The 18,794-nt window shown below is 31.3% G+C and overlaps 2 protein-coding genes across 4 annotated transcripts; one reads left to right on the top strand and one right to left on the bottom strand.

Moving 5' to 3' along the window:
- Nucleotides 1-4,515: 4,515 nt before the first annotated feature.
- On the top strand, nt 4,516-6,236 carry LOC111716501 (holotricin-3). The gene is made up of 2 exons (XM_023491976.1): nt 4,516-5,356; nt 5,883-6,236. The coding sequence occupies exons 1-2, from the start codon at nt 5,312-5,314 to the stop codon at nt 6,150-6,152; spliced, it is 315 nt and encodes a 104-aa protein (XP_023347744.1). The 5' UTR covers nt 4,516-5,311; the 3' UTR covers nt 6,153-6,236.
- A 6-nt stretch (nt 6,237-6,242) lies between these two features.
- LOC111716500 (LIM domain-containing protein A) lies at nt 6,243-18,521 on the bottom strand. Of its 3 annotated transcripts, none has more exons than XM_023491975.1 (9): nt 18,423-18,521; nt 13,202-13,274; nt 11,968-12,018; nt 11,247-11,319; nt 9,938-9,988; nt 9,003-9,313; nt 7,981-8,085; nt 6,872-6,980; nt 6,243-6,293 (listed from the first exon to the last, which is right to left on the bottom strand). In XM_023491975.1, exons 1-9 carry the CDS (start codon nt 18,458-18,460, stop codon nt 6,280-6,282), a joined length of 825 nt encoding a protein of 274 aa, XP_023347743.1. In that variant the 5' UTR covers nt 18,461-18,521; the 3' UTR covers nt 6,243-6,279. The 3 variants fall into 3 exon arrangements, with proteins under 3 accessions (XP_023347743.1, XP_023347740.1, XP_023347742.1); XM_023491972.1 differs by lacking the exon at nt 18,423-18,521 and adding an exon at nt 17,548-17,655; XM_023491974.1 differs by lacking the exon at nt 18,423-18,521 and adding an exon at nt 17,548-17,655 and having other exon boundaries at nt 6,872-6,974.
- Nucleotides 18,522-18,794: the final 273 nt, after the last annotated feature.

The following is an 18,794-nucleotide window of genomic DNA, read 5'->3' as shown; positions in this document are numbered from 1 at the left end:
AATTCAACACATTTTAAACCTAATTCGACACATTTTAAACCTAATTCGACAAATTTTAGATCAAATTCGACACATTTTAGATCAAATTCAACACATTTTAAACCTAATTCGACACATTTTAAACCTAATTCGACAAATTTTAGATCAAATTCTACACATTTTAGATCAAATTCAACACATTTTAAACCTAATTCAACACATTTTAGACCAAATTCAACACATTTTAAACCTAATTCAACACATTTTAAACCTAATTCAACACATTTTAAACCTAATTCGACAAATTTTTGATCTAATTGAACACTTTCTTCAAACACATTCGTTATTATTCATTATCAGAAAACATTATTTAATTGAAATTAAAGTTTTAGATTTAGATTAGATTAGTTAAAGATTTCCAATGCATCGATTGGCAGCCCCCATACTATTTAAGAAATCCCAGGAATCCAAAACACAGGACTTTATTTTCAGTGACATTTTTTCAGGGGGGATGATAGTTCTCTACCTGTGTGCTCAGTTGGCTGTACTATAACACTTACAACTGTTTACTAATATTAATATATTATAGGTTTGGCCAGAATCAACTTACAATAAACAAATATGCAGTACGCTCTCGGTATAGTTTATGGCCTATAAAATCAGTAAAGGATTAGCGTACATCACCACTCTATGCACTATAACCTCGTTGCATTTTTTCCAAGGGCTTGAGAAAATTCTGACATTTTACCAAAGTTTTATTTCCAGTTTTTTTTCCCGGGACTTCCTTGCATAGATTCCGTAAATACTAAGATACGCATTTACTTCATAAAACGTCAAAACCAAATATATTCCATAAAAATAATATTCCTTTTATTTTATTTTTTTTTGGGGGGGGGGCGAGATCAATGCCTCTGCTTTCTAAAAAAATGTTCCGAAATCAATAAATTATCACTGATTAATTACAAAATCTCATATTTTAATCCCTTTCATCTTTGTAACCCATGGACTTTTCATATCATATTATTCAGCAATCAGCATGCTTTTCAGTTAGTCAAAATATACATATTAGAAAACTTAAACCAAACTAAATTCCTTTGTACCGTCACAGATATTCAGCACACTTTTTCATACAGTCAAATGTGATGAAATGCGATGGAATCAAATCAAATCAAATCAAATCAAATCAAACCAAACCAAACCAAACCAAACCAAACCAAACCAAACCAAACCAAACCAAACCAAACCAAATCAAATCAAATCAAATCAAATCAAATCAAATCAAATCAAATCAAATCAAATCAAATCAAATCAAATCAAACCAAATCAAACCAAACCAAATCAAATCAAATCAAATAAAATCAAATCAATCAAATCCCTAAGATATCCTGTTAACCAAAACATTGTTTAAACATTTAATTAAAATACACATGTGTTTAAAGAATTATATAATTGCTTTCAGGCATTTAGGCAAGACTTATTCATGCATTTGATTTGAAACAAAATATTTTTTATTTAAAAAATCATATTAATAAATAAAGAAAGTTTAAATTTAAAGATGGCACAAATAGGACCAATAAATATCAAAGGAACTTCCATTAAATACTGTGTACTGCAGTTTCTAGGAGGAATGTAAACAAAGGTTACCCTGGGGCAGCACTGTGTGTATTTCAAAGATAATATATATATAGATACGCAGGCAGGTAGAAACCTCCTTCCTTAATTGCTTGTAGCAGACAACTAATTTTTGTCCCTCTGAGATAAAGTGCAAGGAGAGATATCTATAGCAAATTGATTACTTTCTATATTCCTTTCTCCCAATGCTGCCATCTGTAGGAAATACGCATTTGTGTTATATAAACATACAGTACGCGTATTGCATCATGTATAGTTCAAGTGTTGCTATCTGGACCTGTTTGACCAATAAAATTAAATTTCAAGGTAACACAAACATACAGTACGCGTTTTGTTTATGTTATGATCAGTTGTACTTAGTAAAGATATAGTAGACAAAAAGAAATATTGACAAACCTTTGGAAATTATTTGATATTTGTTAAATAAGTGATATCAATTTAATCAAACGGTTTTTATGAGATATTTAAATAAAATTAGATTTTTTAATTGGTACCACAATATGCAATTAAGATCTTGGGGTTGATGGTTTAAAGAATTATTAAAATTACTGTTTTTATGCATGAATTCTAGTAACAAGGCAAAAAAAATTGCAACATTTTTTTGGGAGGACTTTTCATACAGGTTGACAATCCTCAAGTCATAAGCTGTTTTAATGAGGTTGTCTTTAATTAGTAGTGTTGAATGGGATGTATTGTTCGACCGGATCCTGTCCGCTATTAGGACTTTGTCCTAGATTCGATGTACTTTTTAGTCATAATTTTTATCTAAATTGCGTTAATTTACGTATCCCATTCAGTACAACTTGCACATTAAAACTTTGTCTAGTCAAATTCCTACCTCAGTTTTATTTGCATTGATTAATTTGTTTAATTTATAAGTACAATATGCAGTATACATTGTTGATACTATAGTACGCATTTGGTGTTATCACGCATAAACAAAGTGATAAATTAGCAATAATCCAGAGGATAAAATGCCATGCGTACGACAGAGATGGTGCTGATCGCACTTTTTCTCAAGACCTCAAAATTTATACCTGCCTGCGTATCTATATACGTATTATCTTTGGTGTATTTACAATCTGCTGAATACATTTTCTGAGAGTACCTGTTGTATTCCTTGAATTCCTTAGATAGGACATAATATAGACGGCAAGTAAAATTTATTAATGACAATCATGTCATTGGTTGTGACCATTTTTTGTCTTTTCCCATTTGCTTTAACATACTTATTACTTATATTTGAATATGATAATTTGTCTCAATTAGTTTAACATTTGTTTTAAAAAGTAGGTCGATTCCATAACACAAAAATATTTCATCTAAAACATAACTTCTTAGACTTTAGGAATATTTTAAATGCAATTTTAAGCTATTTCAACAGTTTCAACAGTTGATTTGACAATGCAGAACATGTCAAAATAAACTCTTTTTACATTTTTTAATTCAGAAAGATATATAAGACGTATAGAATCTAAGAATAAGGTTTAAAGGAAATGGTTCATATATTTGAAAAGGTTTAAAGGAAATGGTTCATATATTTGAAAAGGTTTAAAGGAAATGGTTCATATATTTGAAAAGGTTTAAAGGAAATGGTTCATATATTTGAAAAGGTTTAAAGGAAATGGTTCATATATTTGAAAAGGTTTAAAGGAAATGGTTCATAAATTTGAAACGGTTTAAAGGAAATGGTTCATATATTTGAAAATGTTTAAAGGAAATGGTTCATATACTTGAAAAGGTTGAAAGGAAATGGTTCATATATTTGAAACGGTTTAAAGGAAATGGCTCATATATTTTAAAAAGGTTGAATGGTTCATATATTTGAAAAGGTTGAAATGAAATGGTTCATATATTTGAAACGAAGTATAGAGTGTAAAAATCAATCAGGGTTAAAACCCAAAGTTACAGGTTGATTTTTTTTGTTTTGTATTAATATGTGTGTTTTTTTGGGACTTTCTTCTTTATAAATATCTGATTTGGAGTATTTAAGAAATCTAAATATTGAACAATAAACTTGAATGGTCCTTTAAAGGGTCTTTCGACGTAACTTTATGAGACCGTTCCTTAAAAGAGTTTTATGTTTGTTTCAAAACAGTAATTTTTAAACCTCTGTCTAAGCAACATTGATCATTTTTAATTAACTATAGATTTTCTGTCGAATTGAAAGAATTTATCTCATTTGTAGATATAAACTACCTAGATAAGTTTTAAAGGTTACTGTTGTAAATCGGGCATGTTCATATATTATACATAAAATTACGTCGGCCATGTACATATATTATGCATAAAATTACGCCGACAGTCTCTTAAAATAGTATTTTATTTATATAACTTTGATGAATGTGTTGGAAGAGAAGTCTGCAGTTGAACACTTTTACTTTCCTGAAAAAAAAATGTTAAAGAAGAAAATTTTTATACTTTAGTTCAGATTCTGAATTCAAATATTTCCGTTACATTTTGAGCTAAATAAAACTTAATTAATTAAATCTTGTTTTATTTTTGTGTTTTATTAGAGTTATTCAAAGCTTTTCTAACTTTTAAATGATAAAATAAAAGATTAAGCTCCTAAATGTCACAAAGTAAGTCTTTCATCGCCCAAACTATGTAAAAGTAGGTTTTTTCTTAGGTCCCTTCAGCCGCTTCTGAAACAAGTTAGTACATATATGAATAAATTTTTGAACAGATAGATAAAATCATATTTACAAAATATACATTTATATTGGTAATTAATAACTAAATGGATAGAAACATATTTATAATGTACAGTTTCTATGTAAAGTACAGTGCAGTACATTAGGTATTTATTATTCAGTATCGTACTGTTTAAAATGTTTTATAATGTACAATTCTGCTTTATAATTACATTTTTTTTAAAACTGGATTTTTAAAAAGGGACATACAGTGGGTATCATTAAACACAATAATTCCTTTGTAATTCAAGGATTCTTGAATTAATCTTCATAAAATAATCCTGGCATTTAAACTCAAAATTGTCATTGAATTAAACTCAAAATTGTCTAAACATTGATATCATTTTTATATACAGAGGGAGTGCATCTTAGTTGAGAACTCATGTGCCGTACTTATTCTGTATCTGTTTGTCCTAATCCATCGACCATCAAAAATAAAATATGTGATTTTTAATTCGTCTCTTAAATTCTTAACTTTTAGTGGGATACATTGTATAACCCAGCCCCCCTTTTTTTCTGTAATAAATTATCTATAATATTTTTTTGAGTAAAATGTTGAAAATATATTTGAAAGTTATTAAATGTAGTTAAATATAAGACAAAAATTTCCTTCTAACATAGCTTAACAGTGCGCCCAATTTGTTTTATTTATCCCCGATCAATTTATTTTTTAAACGACCCCTACCCAGTACCCCACCCCCTTCAATATCACTGCACTTGATGATTCCAGGACACACGTGTCTCACTTTAAATGCAAACAGAAAGAAACCGCGATCTAATGAATATAGTGCACTACCTTACCCAATATTATAAATACCTCCCCTCCGTCCCCCCCGCCCCACACACAACCATCAGACTAATCCCCCCTCTTACACATGAACCGACTGGCCTACTTGACCGATAAGCCGGCTACTCTTCTCAGTTTTCCCGCCAAAATCAGCATATAAATCCACTAAACTTTCTGAAAAGCTCAATTCCCAATCAACTATCAGCAAGGAAGGATCAACATGAAACTGAGCATGCAGAGCAACTTCCTTGTCCTCATTATTTGTGTAAGTATCTCATATTCTTCTAACATAACATTTGAAATAAAAATCTTCTGATATCCCATTTTAAGAGACCGTCCATTTGGAGAGGGACATACCCAATTCACAACGGTACCATTGAAACTTTATTCTGATCACTAGTGTTAAGATAACGTCGTTTTTCATAGTTTAAAAAGTGCTTAATTCGAATAATTTCTACATTGTTTCATTAGCAAGAAATGCGCTAGTTCGTAAAGAAACAATTGAAAATAATATGTTTTCGGAAACAAAAACATGGATAACAAAGTCAGTCTTTCTCAGACAATTAATTTTTTCTCAGACCAAGCTTTGAAGGGTACCGGTGTGAATCAGTTGAATTGCATTAAAGTGGCAAACCATATTTCAATAATTTAATTACAGAATTTCAGTTATTGAGAGAAAAAAGTATATCAACATCAACTAACATTCCTCAATAATTCTCATATAACAGGGAGGGAGGGGGAGGGATTTTCAAGATAAAATTAATATCAAACCCATGTATAATTTTTTTTAGATAATTTCAATGCTTGGAGCAGTTTTAGCGACACCAATACTACCAATAAACCCGGCAGTTTTAAATGTAGTTGGACCTGAAGATAGGCACTTCCAAGGACATGGTCATGGTCATGGTCATGGTCACGGACATGGCGGTGGTCATGGACATGGTGGAGGTCACGGCCACGGCCATGGTGGCGGTCACGGACATGGTCACGGGCACGGACATGGTCACGGGCATGGAGGAGGTCACGGGCACGGACATGGTCACGGACATCACCATGGATAAGATTAGAAACCCGGGGACAACGATGAGAAAATAATTTTCTTGTTTTCTTGTTCTTTTTATGAAATAAAAATTTTTACCATTATTTTTTTATTTTTCTCTCTGTGAAACAGGTTGTCGCCAGAAACCGTTAACAAGTATTTTCTAACATTGTGTTAAATTAAAACATAGTAAAATATATCATTGTTATAGCTCTATTTCCAATGTTTGAATAACTTTTATTATTGTTTAATGAGAAATTATCAGCTTCAAATTCTTTAACAATAGTTGTTAGGATATTCAATTGTTCCCAATAGTTGTTAGGATATTCGATTGTTCCCAATAGTTGTTAGGATATTCGATTGTTCCCAATAGTTGTTAGGATATTCAATTGTTCCCAATAGTTGTTAGGATATTCTATTGTTCCCAATAGTTGTTAGGATATTAAATTGTTCCCAATAGTTGTTAGGATATTCTATTGTTCTCAATAGTTGTTAGGATATTCAATTGTTCCCAATAGTTGTTAGGATATTCTATTGTTCTCAATAGTTGTTAGGATATTCAATTGTTCTCAATAGATGTTAGGATATTCAATCGTTCTCAATAGTTGTTAGGATATTCTATTGTTCCCAATAATTGTTAGGATATTCAATTGTTCTCAATAGTTGTTAGGATATTCATTTATTTCAAGGAAAATTCCAATTTATTTTCCCAAAAATCTGTTCATCAGAAAATTGGTATACCTGAAAATGAGGTTTGAATCTGAGTAGTTGGTTGATTATGATGTTTCTTCACATGACGAGCCATGCAATCCATCCTATTCGAGGTATACGAACACTTTTCACACTGCTTCTACAATCAACCAAAATCATATTAATACTCTTTTTAAAGGAACTGTACACGTAATTTCATGCAATACCCTAAAAAGCGCTATCTGATCAAAAATGAATAAAATATCCATGTTTTTCTTTTGATTTTTGTTCAATTGGGGTTTTCCTATAAAAGAGAATTGAGAGATTCATTAAATACAATTAATGTTATAAAATATCAAAATACTAAAATGCACAAAAGAAATCTAACTTTACGAACAATGTAAATAATTAACAACAATGAAAACGGAATTCATGATGTTTATAAATATTTCTACAACATTTTAATAATTGCATCTTTCTATTTAAATACAGTGAAACCCCTAATAACGAATACATCGGAAGAATTCATCAAATGTCGTCTTGACAATTTTTCAATTAGTTTTATACTATATTACGTAAATTTCAGTATTTGCGAAAATTAATAAATAGCCATGAATATGCGGGAACAGTTTTAAAGAGCTCCATAAAATCATTTAATTAAAAAACGAAATAGCTGCAATATTCCATTATCAGAAAGTGAAGAATACGACATTTGATGAATTTTTTCAATGTATTCGTTATGGAATTAGAAAATCTAACGATGTCATACTTTCTTTAAAAAAAATTTTACGCATTTAGAAAAATAGATTCATTTATGTTTCTGGTAACAATTTTAGCATTAAAATATTTCTTTTCAAGTTGCCATATTTTAACAAAAATCAAAAAGTTAACTGACTTTCCATTTATCAATAAGGATGATTTCCAAAAAAATTGTTAAGCAACTTTTGCATTTTTGGGGCAACATTTTTAATTTTGACCTTCCGGCTTCCATGGGGTCATGTTAGACCAGAAAAATTGTGTACGATATGTTAAAACTGTTTGACCTTATTCGAAAAGAAACATTACATGATAAATTACATGATGATTACATAATAAAAAAAGCCTCGAATAGAAGAAAACACAAGTAGTGCTGATATAAATAAATGAATTTTGATTAATTCCTGAGTTTGATTGTCTTCATGAAGCTTCATGTGTCTGTTCAACGTAAACTTTACTTTCGTTGAAAAGTCGCAGATCTCACATTGATACTGACTTTCATTTGTATTCTAAACAACAACATGTTAACAGGGTGCATATTTTTCTTTTTAAAACGATAAATCATTTTTTTGTGTGTGCTTTAATTCAAGAAGGGTTGCGCGATTTGAAACCGTAATTTGATAAGCTTTCTTATTGTCTATTTGAGGGATGTACATTTTTTTTTATTTATTTATTTTTAATATTATTATTTAAGAATTAAAAAAATGAAAAATATTTTTTATCCTTTTATTTTATACGCTGGTCCAAGCAAAATTATTTATTTTCCCTACTTCAGCGAAAATAAACCCTTACTTCTGAAAAAAACACTATTTTCATTGAGGAGGATTTTTCAAAAATATTTATATCTCTGAAGAATTTCTGTGTGATTTTTATCTATTTAATGTGTTTAAATGGATTTAATCCATGATTTATTATATTTTATCTTGTGTACTCAATAATATTTTATCTTGTGTACTCAATAATATTTTATCTTGTGTACTCAATAATATTTTATCAAAATAAATTCTTAAAATGAAAATTCTTACTTTATAAAGATTTGTTTCTGTACAAACGCCGCATTGTAAAAATGCCTCAAAGGGACTGTACGCGTGATTTCAAGCAACCCTCCATGCAATAATGACAATACCCGATTCATAACGGTACCCTTAATAGGTTTGGCTGATCAATAACTAACGAGATATCAATGTGTATCATTTTAAAACTGGTTATTTTCGATTGTGGTTTCTCTAAACAAGTGACTTACTGCAGAAAACATATCTATTATTACAATAAAACACTTTAAACATACAAAAACGACAATATCTTCCACATTATTAATCAGCAAAAGGTTTTAAGGCACCGTTGTGAATTAGACATTGTAATCAATGGAGGGTCACTTTACAACAAAAATTACGTACAAAATAAAGTGTCTGTTGTTTAAAAATACCTGTGAATTATTGAAGTATTCTGAAGTCTCTTGCACACCCTGTTGGTGGTGTTGCTGTACAGGTTGTACTGGAGGATATTGGTGCTGATGCTCATGACTATTCACATGTACTTGATGGGGCATTTGACCTTGCAGTTGATTGAATCCGTGTTGATGTTGATCGTGCACTTGATGCAGCTCCTGAGGTTGATTTTGTACATGAAGTTGTTCTTGTGAATGAAGATGCAAATGTTGATGCTCCTGAGGATGACCTTGACCATATGACTGAGGATGTTGATGATGTTCTCGATCAAAAGGCGAATCATTGACATCTACATATTTATCAGTTTTAATTCAAAAAATATTCTTAAAAGGTACTGTAGACGTAATTTCATGTGACATTTCATCATCTATAGAGTGACATGCCTGATCCTCAAGGGTACCATTTAAATCTTCATCTTAACTCGAATATGTCACTCAATAAATGGAGGGTCACTTGAAATTATTATTACATTCCCTTTTAAAACAAAGTGTTTAGGATTCATTTAAAATTGATCCGGATCCAGATCAAGAACATTTTTTTGAAATTTATTGATTTTGTTTTGAACAAAGCAGAATTTTCAAATTATTTCAATTTTTTTGCTAATTTTTATGCTAAAACTTGATGAACCATTATTTATTAATTATAATCTCTCTTTTTTCATCAGTTCTGATTCAGGTTTTGAGAGCAATCTTTTTTGTAGTTTTTGGTTAATATTTCGCACTTTGGATCCGGATCCGGTGATTCGCATATTTTTGCGGATCCGGATCTAGAAAGCCAAAATCTTGCAGATCCAACGGATCCGGATCCTAAGCAATGTCAAAACGTTAAGTGAGCATATTTTTTTTGCTAATTGGGGAGGGTGGACGGGGGTAGGGGGTGAACGAGTTTACCAAATAAATAAAAATAAGAATACCTCGAGAATCTGAAAAGTTTGCTCCTTCATTCAGCTTTACTTCAACTAAATCTAAAAATATCTTTTATTATTTCTGATTTGTCTACTGTGTCTGTGTAGACGTTTAAATATCTGTACTTGTATTTATCAAATAAAAACTGTATATTGTATATTAATAATAATTACCACAGAACGCAACAAAACATGAGTACTATTAATATCTGTAAAACTACTGCGGCAGAAGCTTAGGAGGGGGGGGGAGGGGGGAATTAAAGTAGAGAAAGGATGTAGTGCTTAGATTTAGACTGAGCTCAATATTCACAACGAACACTTTTAAATTAAGGTTTCGGGGAGATTGAAAAGAGGTGTTTAACGTCCTTGTTAAACTGTCGAGATACAAAACTTTGGTGTTGGGTCATTTCATAGAAAAAAACATTTCATAGACAGGACATTTCATTGACAGGACATTTCATAGATAGGACATTTCATGGACAGGAAATTTCATGGACAGGATATTCCATAAACAGGATATTTCACAGATATACAATTCATAGATAGGACATTTCATACACAAAAAATTCATAGTCTATAGGACATTTCATAGACAGCGAATATTTTTCATAGATAAATTAACTTTTTTCTTCCAAGTAATCTTATCTAAAAATAACATGCCCTGCTCTTTCTACGATCTCTATGATTTTTACTTCACATATTATTCATATTTAACATATTATATTTATATTATTGATTTCTTGTAAGTCAAACCTATAATATTTTCTAAAATTGTGACACATTTTCACATATTCACATATTCAAAATCTTAAATTGTGACTGAAAAAAAATTGCTCTTCTGTCTATGAAATTACAGCTATGAAAATTCTTCTGTGTCTATAAAATTGCCTGTCTATGAAATATCTAAGAATTTCTTTTTCTATGAAATGTCCTTTCTTTAAAATGTCCTGTCTAAGAATAATACTTTCTATGAAATGACCCAACACAAAAAGTTTTACTCTCAGGGTGCATATTTCAAAAATTATTATTTAGAATGATTTTTAGAGATCTGGGAAAAAAATAAAGTTTTTTTCATCCTTTTTCATATTTATTGCTAAAAATAGTTTGTTATCCCCTAATAATCATTTATTTCCCCAAATTCAGCGAACAAACCTAGAAAAAATAAGCGCAAACATACCTATAGGAAAAATGATTTTTAAAAGAGGGGGGGGAGATTTTTCAGGAAAACATACACCCCTGTATAAAAAGAGGGGGGTGAGATTTTTCAGGAAAACATACACCCCTGTATAAAAAAGAGCCCGGATGGAAGATTTTCTACCTTGTGTATCCTCCCATCCATCATCAGTACTCTCATGCTCCATACCTTCATCCATTCCTTTCCCATCATCATCCTAATTCATTTCGTTTTAAAGAAATAAACTTGTTAAATTAGAGGAAGTTGTCTAAAGGAATTACACGCGCTTGCCGCGTTTACAAGAAAGAGAGAGATTAGTATATATTTTAGGGTTAGGCTGGGTTAAGACACTTTCTGAGCCGAGCGCCTCGGCTAAGATAGACTAGGGGCCGAGCACAGCGTCTAGGACAGACTAGATGGCCGAACGCCACAACTAGAACAGGCTTTCTCCTTGTATTGTAATTCAACGCGGCATGCGCGTAAATACTTTAGGCTTCTGCCTAAATTATCAGTGGTTTTAAGCGAACATCTACTTCTAGACTTGCATATTCGATCACAGCAGTGCATTTGTCAGAAAAAAATTGACGAAGATATTCTTGTTTATCTATTGATATAATTGATCATTTTCAATTGTGGTTACTTTTGAAGAGTGTCCGGACGAAACTGACAGCATTCAATGTGTTTTTAGATAGAAAAATAACAATAACTTGTTATGTTTTTCAAATCATCTTGTAGGGTTCTTTCTGTTTCCAAAATGAGCAAGAAAATGGTTTAGATTTTCAATGTTAAAATAACAATTGTGGCATCTTAAGTCAGTAGTAGGTTTAAAACTTTAATCATTTTTTAAATTCTAATTCTTCCAAACCTGTTCTTTTTTCACTACAATAACAGCATCTTCTAGATCAGCTTCGTCCGTCTACAAAAAAATAAAATCATCAGTTCTCAGGAACATAGTTTTGATCCCCGTCCTCCCCACATAATTTTTCACAGGAATTAACTGTTTGGGAAAATGTCCAAAAGAAGTTCAAAGCTTCTGACTGGCAATACCATTTTTTATTTTCGTTTTCAAAAAGAACTATTAATTTATTTATTTATCCGATGGACAATGATAAACATTAAACAATTTAGGAAAATCCTGAAGCGAGACCAATGAGCTAAAATCATAAACAAATCCGAAAATTTATATTCCTGTTAGACGTTGAAAATTAGCATATGATATTATTCAAATGTTTTAAACTTCATGGTATATTATATGAGCATTAATATTCTATATTTTGTTATGTCCTGTAAAATATTGATCCGGATTCGGATCTATCAATATTTCTTAACCTAAGTAAAAGCTAATTTTTATTAGGTTTTCTTTTATGATTTCTTATTAGCTGAAAGCCTTTTTTTACTTGGATCCGTATATTCGCATATTTTTGAAGATCCAGGTTCTATAATTTACATCCAATATTAATTTACCTCCGATGAGATTAAATTACCTCGGATTAGATTAATTAACTTCTTATGAGATGGATTTACCTCTAATGAGATTAATTTAAATCTAATAAGATTGATTTACCTCAGATGAGATTAATTTACCTCTGATGAGATTAATTTATGTCTGTTGAGATTTATTTACCTCCGAAGAGAATAATTTACATCTGATGATGTTTATTTACCCCAGATGAGATTAATTTACCTCTGATGTGATCAATTAACCTCTGATGAGATTAACTAATTCTGATGAGATTAATTTACCTCTAATGAGATTAATTTAACTCTAATGAGATTGATTTACCTCTGATGAGATTAATTTACCCCAGATGAGATTAATTTACCTCTGATGTGATCAATTAACCTCTGATGAGATTAACTAATTCTGATGAGATTAATTTACCTCTAATGAGATTAATCAACTCTAATGAGATTAATTTACCTCTAATAAGATTGATTTACCTCAGATGAGATTAATTTACCCCAGATGAGATTAATTTACCTCTGATGAGATTAATTTACCCCAGATGAGATTAATTTACTTCTGATGCGATTAATATGTCTGTTGAGATTTATTTACCTCCGAAGAAAATAATTTACATCTGATGATGTTTATTTACCTCCGATGAGATTAATTTCTCAGATTCCAGTTTATCCAGTCCTTCAAGCAGTTCAAGAATCGTGTTCTGAACACTAAAATGAAATAGATAATTAGGTTTGAATTATCAAAACAAATCCCATACAAGGGGTTATCAGATAGAAGGTATATATATTCAAGAATTATTAAGTACATTAAACCTTAATAAAAAAGTACATCTAACCTTAATAAACAATTACATCAAACCTTAATAAACAAGTACATCAAACCTTAATAAACAAGTATATTAAACCTTAATAAACAAGTACATCAAATCTTAATAAACAAGTACATCAAACCTTGATAAACAAGTACATTGAACCTTGATAAACAAGTACATTGAACCTTAATAAACAAGTACATCAAACCTTAATAAACAAGTACATCAAACCTTAATAAACAAGTACATCGAAACTTAATAAACAAGTACATCGAACCTTAATAAACAGGTACATCAAACCTTAATAAACAAGTACATCGAACCTTAATAAACAAGTACATCGAACCTTAATAAACAAGTACATCGAACCTTAATAAACAAGTACATCAAACCTTAATAAAAAAGTACATCAAACCTTAATAAACAAGTACATTAAACCTTAATAAACAAGTACAGCAAACCTTAATAAACAAGTACATCAAACCTTAATAAAAAAGTACATCAAACCTTAATAATTAAGTACAAAAAACCTTAATAAACAAGTGCATTAAACCTTAATAAACAAGTACATCAAACCTTAATAAACAAGTACATAAAAACCTTAATAAACAAGTGCATTAAACCTTAATAAACAAGTACATCAAACCTTAATAAACAAGTACATCAAACCTTAATAAACAAGTACATCAAACCTTAATAAACAAGGATTATAACATTAAACCTTACTAAACAAATACATCAAATATAGTTTAAAAGTATGAAATACTAGGCTTTTAGGTCCCATCTTCTATTTCATCTTTTAATTTTGGCTCTATCTGTGAGCATATATTCTCTTTATACAATATAAAAAAGTTCGCAGATTTAATGAAAATTTTTCGGTAATTTCTTAAATATTACAAAAATCTAAAATTCTTGGAGACAATTTTTTGAAATTCTTAGCATCCATCACACAAAATTTGGGCCCGATCGGTTCAGCCGATTTGAAGTTTATTAAATACAAACGGACAAAAAATTAGACAGACAAATAAATATATATATATAATATCAGCATTTATAAGTAAAACCAAATAGATTGTAAATCTATTTGAGTAAAACTAAATAAATAAATCACCAAACCTCGTTCGAATTTAATCAACTAAATCACGCAACCTCTTAACTCCGATTCTGGATTTTAAATTTCCGTAAAAGTGGAAAAAGTTCCCACCAAAGGGCAACCCCTGGAGCAGATGTCCCGCTAATAGAGCAGGGATAAATACAGTTCACAAAATAATTTACAATCTAAAATTCTAAAAAAACAACTGGAAAATATGAATTCAAACAAATTTGTTTTTTAATTGTTTAAAAAATATATTTTTTGGGTTAGTTAAGTTTTCAAAATATTGGTAATAAGAGCACTCTTTGGGTAATATATACACACATAATAGCATGCTTCATTGCTCATATTCCCCCCCCTCCCCATCGTATACGGATTAAATAAGTGATTTAAAAAGTTACTACTAAAACAATTTGCTTTTAAACAACATCAAATACACTTAAGTATTGCTATAATGTCGTCTTCCTATTCCACAGTTTTCTGCTTAGATCACTGTATAAGATATCAAAATCTACAACATTATGTTCAGTTCCTTTTCATGTGACCCTCCATATGTAAAGATGGCAATATCAATGTTTTTTATTTTAAAAACTGATTATTCTCAATTGTGGATTCTTTACAGAAATGACTGCAAATATTTACTGCAGGAAAACATGTGAGAATTAGTATAATTAAATTTCAAGTGACGAGGTTATAGTGTTTCTGTATAGCAATGTTAAAAATAATCTTTTTTTTACTCCTTAGGTATAAAATATGAATTTCCGGTCAACAGACAGTCAAAAAACCGGAATTAATAAACTCACAACACCAGCTCCGTAAACGATATAACGCGAAGGTGGTTTAACTATAGATGTATCATTTCATGAAAATATGAATTTCAAAATTTAAATACAGGGGTCAAGGACAAATTATGTTTAAATCATAAATAAAGGTCTACGGCATCGAGATTGAAGGATATAAGGATACGAAGATTACAGTAAATGGCAAAAACTCAGTTCCTTTGATTCAAAAACAATAATTTGATAAAATTTGATGACAAAGACTATAAATTCCAAAATCTATCATATATTTCTTATGAATTTTCAATTCAATTTTTTTTTGAAAATTCAGTTTCATGAATCATATTTTTAAAATTATATTAATGCTATATGCTGTTAACTATTGTAGAAATCGTTTGAGTGTTTGTAAACAAATTCTGGTTCTTTGTGATCAGGACTGCAGATAGTTAGATGCTTGTTTTTTGACTTCTAAACCTTGAATGAAATGTGTTTTAAAGACTAATGTATTTAGCGTGATGAAAGACAACATAATAATAGGGCTTACAACCTGAAATATTAAATTCATGACTATAGATAATATAGCCATAAACCTTGTTTAAGAAAATAATTAAAAATGAAAAAGAATTTTCTTTTAATTTCCACCTGTTCTTTGGAAAAGGTATTATTAGAATGAAACAAAATGAAAATTGCCTAATGCAGCTGGTTCTTACAAAAATCCTAAAAATCCTTTTTAAAGCAAAATAAGGCGGAATCATTCTGTTCCAAGTTTCTCATAACTAATCATGATTTTAACAATGCCCAACGTGGTGTGGTAACATTTTTCCCCATCATGTTTCACCCAATAACGTTTCACCCAATTCGCGTTTCACCCAATACTTTGTTTCACCCAAATTACATTTCACCCAACTTACTTAAGAGTTTCACCCCCCCCCCAAATTTTTTTTTTCCAATTTTATTTTGAATTTTAAAAAATGGTATCTTTGATTTATATAAGTTGTATACATAAGGACACAGTTGATATTCTATTCTAGTACTGCTCAAGTTAGACATCCTCTCGGAGTCAAAACATGAACTCCTTCATGAAGTCGGGATTGAAGGTTTGGGTCGTTCAGTTCTAGATCGGTTTGGGTCGGAACGTCTGACCAGCTCTTGTAGGTTGGTCCTGGCCAAGCTATCATCCGTTTTGAACATTCATGTAATTAGCTACATGTAACTGCGCCGCCATGTTGAGCTCAAATTTGGTTTGCAGGTTTCAAGCACAAAAGTTGCGGATTTAAAACAATATGCATTGATATATTTGACTAGCTCGGGAACCCAGTTTTGTTTGTATATATGAGTCGACCTACTCAGATTAAAATTTGAGGCAAATCGGTCCAGGAGTTTATGAGTTATGATCGGAAATTGGGCAATAAATGCATGTGCAATGAATGTAAGAGGCCATGTCGAGGAATAAAAAAGATTGGGTGAAACTCTGAAGTAGGTGTAATTTGGGCGAAATATGAGTTGGGTGAATCGTAATTTGAGACTAGGGTTAAATGTAGTATTGGGTGAAACGTGAATTGGGTGAAATGTAATTGGGTGAAACGTGATTGGGCAAAAGTTGCCCGTGGAATTTTATAAACAATTGAAATACTGTGATTTTGAAAAACTAAATTTCGAATTTTAAAAAAATAATTAAAATTTTACAGCCTATGTTAATCTTAGGGTATCCATGAGTTCCCCCAAAATATGAGATACGAACTTTATTATATAGATCAAATAAAAATAGATAGATGGAGAGATAGAGATAGAGAGATAGATAAATAGATAGAGATTTAAAAAAATAGATTCAGATAGAAAAATAATATGCGTTTTGCTTATCAGATAGATAAATCTATATATATATACTTTGCTTGTTTGTTTGTTTGTCTGTCCGTTTGTATCTAATAAACGTCAAAACGGCCAAACCGATAGGGCCCAAATTTGTTGTTGGACCTCGCCTGACCCCAGGAAAGGTTTATGGATGATCAAATTTGTAAAAATTTACCTTAACCCTATAAAGGCTGGGGGGTCTGAATCTATGTATAGCCGGGGGGGGGGGGGGGGCGTTTGGCGCCCCCCCCCCTTAAAAAACGAAGGCCCCCCCCCCCCCTAAAAATCCATATTCAAAAATAATATTGAATAGCTTTTCATCATATTAAAAACCTTATATCTTCCATACTTAGGCTTTGCAATTGGTTTATAAAATACATTTATTTGTATATATTAGGGGGTACACCCGTTTCCCACCACCTTTGTATTCCCCTGGGCTTAAATACCTGAAAAGTTTGTCACGCCAACTTGTTATTATCATTTCCAGTTCAGTTTCACGCCCAACCATTTTTAGCTTTCTACACGGAGACATTTGATTTTATTATATTTATGTACATGGATTTTGTACATTTATGTAACCCGACCCATTGGCGTAGTTAAACATGAGGCCGCAACACCCGACCCAATAGCCTTTCCTAGCTCGGCTCCCTAGCTTGTCCTAGCTGCAGCACTCNCCCCCCCCCAACAAACTGTCTATTAAGCCAGAAATAGACTTGAACTATGAAATAATACTAACAAATTTGGCATGTCCGATTTTCAGCCGTACCATGAAAACTTTTGTCTGATTAAGTCCTAAATTTTCTATGATAATTTCCTCCAATAATTGTCTTAATAGTGTCTCTTAAAATGACATGAGGAATGAGGATCAATGCTCCAAGGTAAATGAAGACTTGTCAGAATTCAGCATAAATTCAGTTATGGATACTCGACGAAGTTTTAATAGTTGTACCTCTAAGATATTTATGCATGGCTCGGTCCTAGAGAGAGTTTTGAACTTCCCCTGCCTACCCCCTGCCCCCTCTTAATAAAAAATGTACATGACATTTATATCATTTAGGGTTTTATACAATTTCTCGGCAAAGCACTGCTGCTAGGACAGACGTGAGGGCCGAGCACCGCGGCTGGTGGACCGGGCACAGCGGCAATATGTTCAACATTTCATGTTCATTTTTGAGGAAGGGGCGGGGGTGCAAAAATCCTTCTCTTGTAAAATACCAAACAGATGCAATTCAGCAATTTGTATAAAAAGGGTTCAGTTGTAAATTGGACAAGCCACATTGTTGGGTCGTTCTGATTACTGCAGATAGTTTACAAACTTTACTTTTTTTTCAATCTTTGTATGCTGTCAATTCTTCCCATTTCATTTTAGTTTAGTTGTATTTGTTTATATTTGATAGATAGATATTTATTAACAGGCAGGTAGCTAGTGAGAGGATAAAGAGGAGAATGTACAGAAAATTATTAAAACCTGTCTGAAATATCGTCTTCTATAATATTTATTCGAAATATGGATTGGTTTGATGGTGTATCTTTCGACCTACGCAAATCCGCTATACTACACATCCTACCTACTAGCACCTGGTTTTACAGCTGCTATGTGGACTTGTGGCCACTGCGCCCGGTCCCCATAGCCTGTCCTAGCCGCGGCGCTCGGCCCCCTAGCTTATCCTAGCCGCAGTGCTAGGCCCAGAAA

The sequence above is a fragment of the Eurytemora carolleeae genome, unplaced genomic scaffold (assembly GCF_000591075.1).
Source record: "Eurytemora carolleeae unplaced genomic scaffold, Eaff_2.0 scaffold2043, whole genome shotgun sequence".
Lineage (NCBI taxonomy): Eukaryota > Metazoa > Arthropoda > Copepoda > Calanoida > Temoridae > Eurytemora > Eurytemora carolleeae.
This window is presented reverse-complemented; position numbering and strand designations above follow the sequence as displayed.

Coding starts and splice junctions, on each gene's coding strand:
- LOC111716500 (XM_023491972.1), bottom strand. CDS start 17,633: ATGTCTCCGTGTAGAAAGCTAAAAATGGTTGGGCGTGAAACTGAACTG. Junction 12,019..13,201: donor AGAAATTAATCTCATCGGAG/GTAAATAAACAT, acceptor ATTTTTTTGTAG/ACGGACGAAGCTGATCTAGA. Junction 9,314..9,937: donor AAACTTTTCAGATTCTCGAG/GTATTCTTATTT, acceptor ATAAATATGTAG/ATGTCAATGATTCGCCTTTT.
- LOC111716501 (XM_023491976.1), top strand. CDS start 5,312: ATGAAACTGAGCATGCAGAGCAACTTCCTTGTCCTCATTATTTGT. Junction 5,357..5,882: donor TCCTTGTCCTCATTATTTGT/GTAAGTATCTCA, acceptor AATTTTTTTTAG/ATAATTTCAATGCTTGGAGC.